This window comes from Cibotium barometz, chromosome 22, assembly GCF_041138505.1.
Source record: "Cibotium barometz isolate CiBa-2024 chromosome 22, ASM4113850v1, whole genome shotgun sequence".
Taxonomy (NCBI): Eukaryota; Viridiplantae; Streptophyta; class Polypodiopsida; order Cyatheales; family Cibotiaceae; genus Cibotium; species Cibotium barometz.
In genome coordinates this window covers 9,606,621-9,616,346 of record NC_141067.1, presented here as the reverse complement: position 1 = coordinate 9,616,346, position 9,726 = coordinate 9,606,621, and the positions used below count along the sequence as shown (strand labels likewise).

At 40.4% G+C, this 9,726-nt stretch overlaps 1 protein-coding gene across 3 annotated transcripts; it reads right to left on the bottom strand.

Annotated features, from left to right (window-relative positions):
- Positions 1–778: 778 nt before the first annotated feature.
- LOC147626245 (uncharacterized) lies at positions 779–5,764 on the bottom strand. Of its 3 annotated transcripts, XM_086816386.1 has the most exons (5): positions 5,104–5,764; positions 4,518–4,981; positions 1,804–3,994; positions 1,259–1,520; positions 779–1,101 (listed from the first exon to the last, which is right to left on the bottom strand). In XM_086816386.1, exons 2-5 carry the CDS (start codon positions 4,958–4,960, stop codon positions 1,094–1,096), a joined length of 2,904 nt encoding a protein of 967 aa, XP_086672512.1. In that variant the 5' UTR covers positions 4,961–4,981; positions 5,104–5,764; the 3' UTR covers positions 779–1,093. The 3 variants fall into 3 exon arrangements, with proteins under 3 accessions (XP_086672512.1, XP_086672511.1, XP_086672510.1); XM_086816385.1 differs by having other exon boundaries at positions 779–1,520; positions 4,518–5,007; positions 5,104–5,763; XM_086816384.1 differs by having other exon boundaries at positions 779–1,520; positions 5,104–5,763.
- Positions 5,765–9,726: the final 3,962 nt, after the last annotated feature.

Sequence of the window (9,726 nt, the reverse complement as noted above, 5' to 3'; positions counted from 1 at the left end):
TGCTAGTGTCTATGCAATGGAAACATCCTGAAACTAGGCTAGGATTTAACAGAAACTGCTAGTGTCTATGCAATGGTAAAATTGTAAAACTAAATACAAATGAGGGAGAAAGTTGAGAGAAATAGAGGAGAAACATGGGGTGGATCATAATTTGGAGGAAATGACAAGAAAACATAAGAACTTGAAAGGACAAAGTTACGGGAGAAATCTCGAGAGGAGATACGGAGATGGGAATTGAAAATGGAAACGGTAACTCGAGAGAAACGGAGTTTCTGCATTTTTCACTAGAAAATAGCCGTTTCCTCTTACTATGATAGAGCTATCCACCAACCAGGTGTCGCAATGGTAAAATTGTAAAACTAAATACAAATGAGGGAGAACGTTGAGAGAAATAGAAGGGAAACATGGGGTGGATCATAATTTGGAGGAAATGACAAGAAACATAAGAACTTGAAAGGACAAAGTTACGGGAGAAATCTCGAGAGGAGATACGGATATGGGAATTGAAAATGGAAACGGTAACTCGAGAGAAACGGAGTTTCTGCATTTTTCACTAGAAAATAGCCGTTTCCTCTTACTATGATAGAGCTGTCCACACCAACCAGGTGTCCGAACACAATCAAAAGGCATCTTATGCATCTTCCACCTGAATTTTATGAGTTAATAATTCGATGCTACATGAGTAAAAGCTTTTACATAGGATTAGCAACTTCACTACATCTCCCCAAGTTTGAATACTTCACAGGTTGTATACTTCCTCTCATGCACAAATAAATTAGGCCATTAATCATACTTGCATTCCTACAGTTGGATTTTACAGCATGCTAAAAATTGAACAATGAGAAGCATGGGTTAGGTCAGCTTTTTTACATGTCAACCAAATGGCTGAGAACTACCATGTGTCGGAAGTTTCCCGCGCCTAAATCCTTCTGAATCGTATTACTCCAGGGGGTTTTTCTTGAATACCCTACCAGCAGCATCGACCTTGCCACTTTCAATGGTTGTTTAATATCAACTGCTAAGCATACAACCTTACTCTTAAGCACATCGTCCATGCTCTACATGCAACTGTCTTACTCTTGAGAAAGGCCAGCTACACATCTGTCACCAGCCACAAATGATGAGTATACAAGCCACAAATGATGAGTATACAAGGTGAAGATGCACTTGAGGAAGCACTGATATTTTTACACCATGCCTTGGTTTCTGACTAATTAAACGATTTGAAAGTAAGCTGAGAATCAGCTCAAATAATCACCACTAGTATAAGATCCTCGCAGGATAGAAATCTGGCCCTCTTTCAACATCACCTCTTCCTCCAGCTTTTCAGCCACCTTCCTCAATTCAGTGAGCTCTAAGGTTAATCTTAAGGCTTCCCTGCTCATGTCCTCAGCTTCTTTGTGCATTTCATCTCTCTGTCTTCTAACACGAGGCAGCTCATTTTGAAGATCATTGAGCTCTTTCCCATGCTTTTCCAGATCTGCTTGAAGCACCTCTATCACCTCCTCCTTGTTGTCTATCTACTAAGATGTAAAAATCCAGTCAGTAACAAGACAAGAACATCTACAAGACTTGCACTGTGAGGAAAATAAAAAATGCCAGGAATACTTTAGTGCAGCTGATAGACTTTCTCCTCCCTGTGTGAGGTCATGGATTCAGCACTACAGGTGGGTGATGTGGGTGATTAGTTTGAATAACAGATTAAATAGAACTTAACCTGGCGTTGTGTGAGGTCATGGATTCAGCACTACAGGTGGGTGATGTGGGTGATTAGTTTGAATAACAGATTAAATAGAACTTAACCTGGCGTTCAAGTTCTCGAATCCGCTGGTTGGCTATTATAAGCTTTCCATGCAGGTCATCCACCTCAAATTGTAAAGAATCCCTGCTGTTTATGAGGTCAGCAATCTCTTCATCCAACTGCTCCAGCTCTGCTTCTCTTGATTGCAGCTTGGAATTTAGAACCCTAAGATGTAGCTTTTCTTCTTCTTTCAAGCCCTGTCGTAATTGCTCATTTGCGTCCTTGCTCCTAAGCAGTGCATTCCCCTTGTCTACACCCACTTCTAAAGCTTTCAAACTTTCCCCACTATGGTTCATCTCTTCTTCTCGTGTAGGTTCCAACATTCTAATAATGCTTTCTGCGTCTCTTTTTTCTCTTATAGCTGTTCGTAAATTGAAAGAAAGTTGTTTATTGTGCTCCCCTAAAGCAGCCGCGTTAGCTTGTAGCTTATCCATTCTTTCCTGTAGCTCTTGGTTGAGTTTCACAAGATCGGTTGGAGTTCCTGCACGTACCAAACTTCTCTCCTGCTTTAGCCCAGACAATTCTGCATGCATTGCATTGACCTCACTTCTTAACCCCTGTTCTACACCAGCAAGCCTCAGCAATTCCCTTTGAAGCCTAAGCACGTTTTCACTTTTGCATTCAAAACTGCCATTCACTGCTTCATCAAGTTCTTGCCACAATCCCTCAATGGTCATCTCCTGATCATTGCAAACCCTTCGGAGCCTCGTTAATTCTTTTTGCATCTCTGAATTCTCCATCTCTAAAAATGAATTCCTCTGAGCATGAGTCTCAAGCTCACCATCTATGGCCTTTAACTGATTGAGTGTATTGGCAGATGCCTGCATTTGCCTCACCAGCTCTGTCTCGCTTGCCTGGGCTCTATGCTTCAGAGTGGATAACAAATATTCATAATCTTTGGACTCAGCCCTCCAAGAAGCTTCTTTGACTTTGAATGAGGAGACCACCTTCTGAAGCTCAACTCTGTCCTCTGCCATCTCTGTGACTCTGTCCCTCATCCTTTTCTCTTCAACTTTAATTCTCTCAAGCTTAGCGCTCCATTCTTCTCCTCTTCTCTGAAGCTCCCTCTCCAAGCTTTCTTGAAGACTAGCTTTGTCCTTTTCAACAGCTGAAACTTTACATTCCATTTCTGATTTCATGCATGTCAATGCATCGGATGAAGCTTTTTGTTCAGAAATCCGAGTTCTAATCTCACGAGCCACCTCTAAGGCTAAATCTCTCTTCTCCCTGCGCAATTTTTTAACTTCATGCTTCAAAGCATCGAAGTCCTGAAAAGTTACCTCTGTCAAATATTCTGCAGAACTAACAGGCCCATGTCTCCCCTCCCAAGCATTGATTTCCATGTCTAGCATTGCAACCAGCTCCTCTTTTACAAGAGCTCTTGCCTCAAGGCCCTGAAGAAACCCAGCATTAGCTTCTGCATCAAAAGAATTTCCTTCTGCACGATTGCAACTCATATTGTTAGCATCGTGGACACAAGAATCAATGTCTTTTGGAAAAATCCAACAATCGTTAGCATTATGCATGGACCCTGAAGTTTTCTGTGCATGATTGACACTGCCTCCCGATGCAGCAGAAGAGGATTTGGAGTAAAAATCCCGAACTGTGGATTTAGAAGGAACTGACCATTCCTGACTCATTGCCACACCAATACCCTCCTTATTGGACCGACCAATATGTGGGCTGCTAGGCCTGCTCGGTTGTGAATGCATCTTTTCTTTCCCCAAAACCTTGACTAGCTTCTCTGCTACCATGCGGGCGCTCAGGTACCTGAAAGGTGAGTTCCCGCTACTTGGCCTTCCGCCAACTGAACTCCTCTTTGAGCCAGGGGATTCAGAGGCCAAAGACCTACTTGAAGAACCTTCTGTGGCTTTGGTAAAGCAGCTGCTGAAGTCAGATGATTCAGAATGAGACCTTTGTGATGTTGCCCGAGAAAGCGACCGAGAATGGAAAGGAGGAACCACCAAACGTTCATCTGAAACTGCATAGCAAGGCTCTTCATCACAAGCATGGGGAAGTGTGACACTGTCTGGTAGTTGTGGGATACGCATGGAGCTAGTTCGAAAACTGCCTTGTCGAGAAGAGGCATTGAAGGAAGGACGATTTTTAGGAGCACTGAGGGGCCTTTCATGACAGTTCTTGTTTTTGTTCAAAGAAGACTCCTTTGCAAGTTCTATTTGACAATTAGATGATCTGCAAATGAAGGAAAAAAAAACTTCTCAGCAAGGAATATGTATTGCCTGCTGGGAGAAGAAAAATCAAATTCACAGACTGTTAACAACCAAGACCTATACCGTTCAACCTAGATCTTTAGAAGCTTGCATAACCTTATCATTCCCTTTTTTTTCCTTGAAAGAGATTATATACATTTAGTTTCTCTGCCATCAGGCTACAGCCCGTGGGCAACCTTATCATTCATTATACAGAAAAACATAAGAAATTGGCAAGTAACTCATTGCAGAGACTACTTGAGTAAAAATTGTCTCCATCTCTAAGCTTTCGATGTCTTTCCTCTCAAAAGTAAAATGGACTTTCATCAAAACAACACACGTGTTGATAAAACTTTAACCAGCAATTAACACAATAAAAATTAAACACATATTTGTAGCCAGACACTTCATTAATCCAGCACACGTTTGCTGCAAAACTAATAAAATAACTGGAGGTCACAGATATGATGCAAGTACTGAGGCACGGCAGATGGATTGTCACTTACTGGTAGGATATGAATGTTGCGAAACGCTGCTTTTCTGAGCTCAATTCCTCCCGTGTTTTATCCAAGGAAAGCGCAGAGCGAGGGCTGGTATAGCGAAGAGAAGCCCCAGCGGTAAACACAGGGTAAGCAGAGGCCCTGAGAGGCTTCTGGACCGAAGAGGGCTTGGCTATAGCGGCCTCTCTGTTATTGGTGTTTGCAGCCGGGAGGTTCTCATCTCCGCTGGCCACACTCGCGTCACAGCTAACTTCACTGCGTTTCTTCATCAATCTGGCTGCAGAATCTGAAAGCCTAGCAGAAGCGTCGAAGCCATAGCTTTGCTCGTCTGGCTTGCCGAACTCTTTGCCATTCGAATCTTCCAGCTTGCCGGACTCCTTGCCGTGCAATTCTTGTGCATCGCCATAGGTGCAATTCTCGGCCGGTCGGAGGGGAAACACTCTCCGCATGGAGAGTCTTCACAGAACCAGCTGAAAGGGGAGGCAAAAGGGAGAGCCTGCGTTAGCAGCAGGTAAGGTGCCGGGAAAATTTGTTAGCGGAGTAAGCAAGAAAATGGTCAAGGACTATTTGCAGAAATTAGAGAAGCGCAAACCTGCGGTTTACTGGTGCCCCTTCAAGCTTTCTGCTAACCTTCGCACAACACAGAACAGAGACACAAGCAGGCTTTTCTAGCCGGTTTGCACAGAAAGGAGCAACGAAAAGGCTTGCCTACGAAGAAATCAGAGAACATGCAACACAGAAATGTACAGAAAGAACGTAGAAAAAGAATCAGAAAGCTGCACAGCTTTCTTGGCCCGCACCACGGTACCCTCCGTTCTGACTCCGGCAAGTCCCGTTGGCAAATTCCCGGCAATCCACAAACTTCTAGCAAGGATTTATTGAAGGTGCCACCTCTAGCCGGAGAAGCGATTAAGATATCTGCTCATACACCATGTCTGGAGATGCTTTTTCTTGTGCTGTTGCTGCTGGATATTTGCGACTCGCGAGCGTCAGGTCAGAAAGAGCACAGACAGAAGATTCATCCGACGTTTCTCTGTAACTGTTGTTGCAGAAAGGCGTAGCCTCGTCACACTGAGGAAAAATCCGCGTACGTATTTTCTTGCCGTATACCGTGTTGAGGCATCTCTTGTACATACAGGCATTAATACTTCACCGCACCAGGCATGACCTGAATTAATTAATTCACTACTAAAATGTGACATTTCCTGGCATGCCCTTCCCTCTATATCCACCAACACTCACCTCAAATTGAATCTTGTCAAGGGTTTGGGCACCAAGAGGGATCTATGCCTAGGTCCCTACACACACAGCAGGGCCAAACATGGTTGCTTTTAGAGGGGCGTCATGCCCGTTTTTTAAGTGCCCGTCAAAAATTACACCAACTTACCAAAAAAAACTTGCTATATTTCATTAAACCTGTCAATTTTCAAGGGCAAGGGTGCTCGTCAAAAATCAAGCCTGGTGCCAAGGGAAGGAGGGCCAAATTGCCTAAAGAAACTTCTTGGATCCCCCTAGTGCCAAGATTGTAAAGTAATTTAAAGTCTGAGAGAATGGTAGTCACACGCCAACAGCAGAGGAGAGTAATAGTGTTGTAGAGGGGCTGAAATACCCAGAGAAAGGGTGTCCCTTTGGCATATAATGAGTGAAAATAACAATGATGAGTCTCACACCCTCCTAGAATCGAGCTTGCTGCCTTTCTCAAATGTTGGCGGGACCATAAGACTTGAGCAACAAGTTTTTATCTCCCCTCAATTTTCTATGTGATTTCCCTATTGCTCTTGCTACTAGGTGACTCGACTGTAATTTATTCGCGCTTACCTATTGCCACCCAACCACCCTCTTCATTAAGAAGTCCCCTAACTCCAAGTCTCAAACAATCATCTAGAGCCATTTATTGATGTTCCTGTATTGCCACCTTGATTTTTCAATGGCCTTTAAGTGGTGGTCTAAGTTCTCTCGTGGCATATAGAAAATTTTTCTAAGGTACCACAAAAAATGCATTGACCACTTGAATAAAATTGGCCACAATTTGGATAGTTTGATTACTCAAGTACATTGTCATTTTCACCTTTATTTCCTCCTATTTCTTTCTCTATCTTTGAGTGATGTGCTACACTGTGCACCATACATGGTAATCTAACAACCCCATGGTCGTGGAAATACCATTTCACTTCAAGTCGCATCACAATGAACTCTCCTTTATAGTGCATGTATGCTGTTACATATGCATGTCATGTTGGACAACTAGAATATGCATAAATGAAGCACATTGAGAAGAGATTTGGCATGATGTTACATATGCATGTCATGACATGCATATGCTATTATAGATGCATGTCATGTTGGACAGCTAGAATATGCATAAATAAAGCACATTGAGAAGAGATTTGGCATACCTATTAAGTTATGGTCACAACAACAAGGAGACTTTATACATGAAGGCGTTATCTATACTTGATTTAAACCCAAGTCGTGATCACATGCGTGAAGGTGTTGTTCTATACTTGATTTAAACCCAAGTCATGATCATAACTATGTGAAGGTGTTGCCTATACTTGATGTGGACTTTCCAAAATTCAACTACTTGTATACTACATTAATAATGTGACCATGATTCAAGTATAAATGAGCCATAAGGTTAAGGCAACATGAATAAATGTCCACATTGAGATAAACAAAAGGAGCCTTATATATATATAACAAAAGTTGTCTTCAAACACTGTGTACAACATGTAAGGTTGTGCAATGCACTAACTCAAACAATCTATGAGCTTCTTAAGTTTATTACACTTGCCTACACACTTTTTATTAGCAAGGATAGCGGTGGCACAAAGTTAGTTATTTACCCAAATTTTATAACTTATGTTTTTATTGCTCCTAATAACAATGGATACCCTATAAATTTTATGGAAACACCTTAAATGGTAAAAACATGTAAAACAAATGATTATTTGATGTTGTGATAACTTGTAGAGGAAAATGTATTTGATAATCAAGAAAAAAAATAATGATGTGAGAAGTAGTGCCATTTCAGACTTTCATGGTCCGTCCGGACCTCAAAAGGGGCACCATATAAATAGTGTCTCCACTTTTTCAGTGCACATACTTTTCATGGTAGTGCCACATAATCAAAGAGATCACTTATGTAGAGTTAGAGTAAATGTAGAGCATTAATGCCTCCTCTATATTTACATGTTACTTTACATAAGTAAAGTACATGCTCAACTCAACCACATCTTCACCCAAACCAATGGGGCTTTCATGTTGTCAAGCTTGGTGTAATTTTATACTTGCATTCTTTAGAACATGATTTTTATGTTAGACTTTCCACTTACCATAGGTAGTATTTCTTTTAACGCTAGACTTTAAGTAGTATTTCTTTTTACCTCAATATTCCAACACTACTTCCGTTACTTTGATGACAGTCTCTAGATCAGTATCCCCAACCCCATTGCATACTTCATCACCAACTATCACTCTGTTTATTTTCCTTTATATACTTATCCAAAGGATCTCCTGGTTTATTTCCTTATACAAATACAACAATGGATCTTTTATTGGATTCCACGCCACTTTTTTTTCCCATGGAGGTGTGGCCAGCTTTGCAATAAAAAGGTTTGCCAAAAATAGTTCACTTCCCTTAAAAGATTGTAAACTTATCCTTAGAAGTAACAAACCCTCTCTTTGTGCCCATAAGATTATCAATTCATAAGTGAACCTATCCTTTATTGCCACTAGAGGAAGCATTGTTCATCAAACCCCTTGTAAATGCTTTTGTTGCAATGGCTTTGAAAGGGAGAAACTCTAGAAAGTGATTAAATCCTACCTCAACAAATCCAAATTTCATGGATGCCTTATTGATGTAAATCTAGTAGTCAAATACTTAATCACACCCATTCATGGGCACTAGTGCCCCTCCTACTTGTATGGCCCTACTATCATGCAGGTTTGGATAGTGGGTTTTTTCCATTTGCTCAAACATTTTCTATTTCTTTTTCACATATCTAGTCTCCAATTATTTGAATATAAGTACTTCTAGGTTATTTACCATTTTTCCATCTTAATAGTAAAATTTTCTCATAGAGAACATGTCAAGAGAACTACCTTATATACATTATGAGATGCACCTTTATCCACCTTATTTTCTCCAGATGCCTTATACTTTGAATCTCAATACTAAGGCTCTTTTTTTTATCGATAATAAGAACCACTGGGGATCTTGTACGGTTCTATATATGAATCTCAATACTAAGGATCTTTGTTGTGAATAATGGACAAATTTATGGGTGCTAACTCCATGAATAATTACATGCATGTGTCACACTATATTAAGGAAGTCCTTAATAATGCTTCTTAGTTGAGTTTTGAATGATAGAAATAACATTATATTAAGCTAATTGGGTTGGTAATATAAGAGCAATAAATTACAATCACAAGCCTTGACCATGCTCAAAATAATGCAAAGAACATGAAAAAGGGTGATTTATGATAAGGAGACATAAGGTCCTTGGTAGAATATTTACAATACAAAGCTTTAAGGAGGGCGGATGAAGAAGTGTATGGGTGGTTTAAAAGTGCACATACCATGGTTGAAAGGGGAAAAAGGGTGGCCAAACATAGGCATGCATTCAAAACCTCATCTTTAAAATTATTTTTCATGCTCATGATATTATATCTTGCTAGTCCTTAGGGAAACATTAATTGTACTTCACCCTAGCACAAAGTTCATCGTTCATGTATTTGGTGATCTTTCTTTTGTACTTTCTTTTGTATCTAGCTTTCAATACCCTATTTACTATATTAAACCTAGCTATTAACAAGACACATATAATTATGCTTGGCATAACACCTCGATCATTTATCAAGTTAACATGCTTGAGCAGAAAGAGATTCAAAAACAAGTAGAAGAATTTCTAAAGAAAGGAATGATTAGACCCAATAGTTCTCCATTTGGTGCTCTAGTTCTTCTCATTAAAAAGAAGAATGGGACATATTGAATGTATATTGATTAGTTTACTTTCAACAAGATTACTTTCAATCGATATATTTGATACCATGAGTGGATGACTTGCTAGACAAGCTCAAGGGAGCACAAGTCTTTAGAAAAATTGACCTCAAATTCATATGGGTGAAGGAGATATTACCATCAGATTCATATGGATGAAGGAGATATTTTCACAAGACTACTTTTAGAACCCAAATTGGCCACTATGAG

Excerpts from the sequence above, each read along its gene's own strand:
- LOC147626245 (XM_086816385.1), bottom strand. The coding sequence starts at position 4,960 with ATGCGGAGAGTGTTTCCCCTCCGACCGGCCGAGAATTGCACCTATGGC. Across the intron at positions 3,995-4,517 it reads GCAACATTCATATCCTACCA|ATCATCTAATTGTCAAATAG; the intron begins GTAAGTGACAAT and ends CTTCATTTGCAG. Across the intron at positions 1,521-1,803 it reads TTCGAGAACTTGAACGCCAG|ATAGACAACAAGGAGGAGGT; the intron begins GTTAAGTTCTAT and ends ACATCTTAGTAG.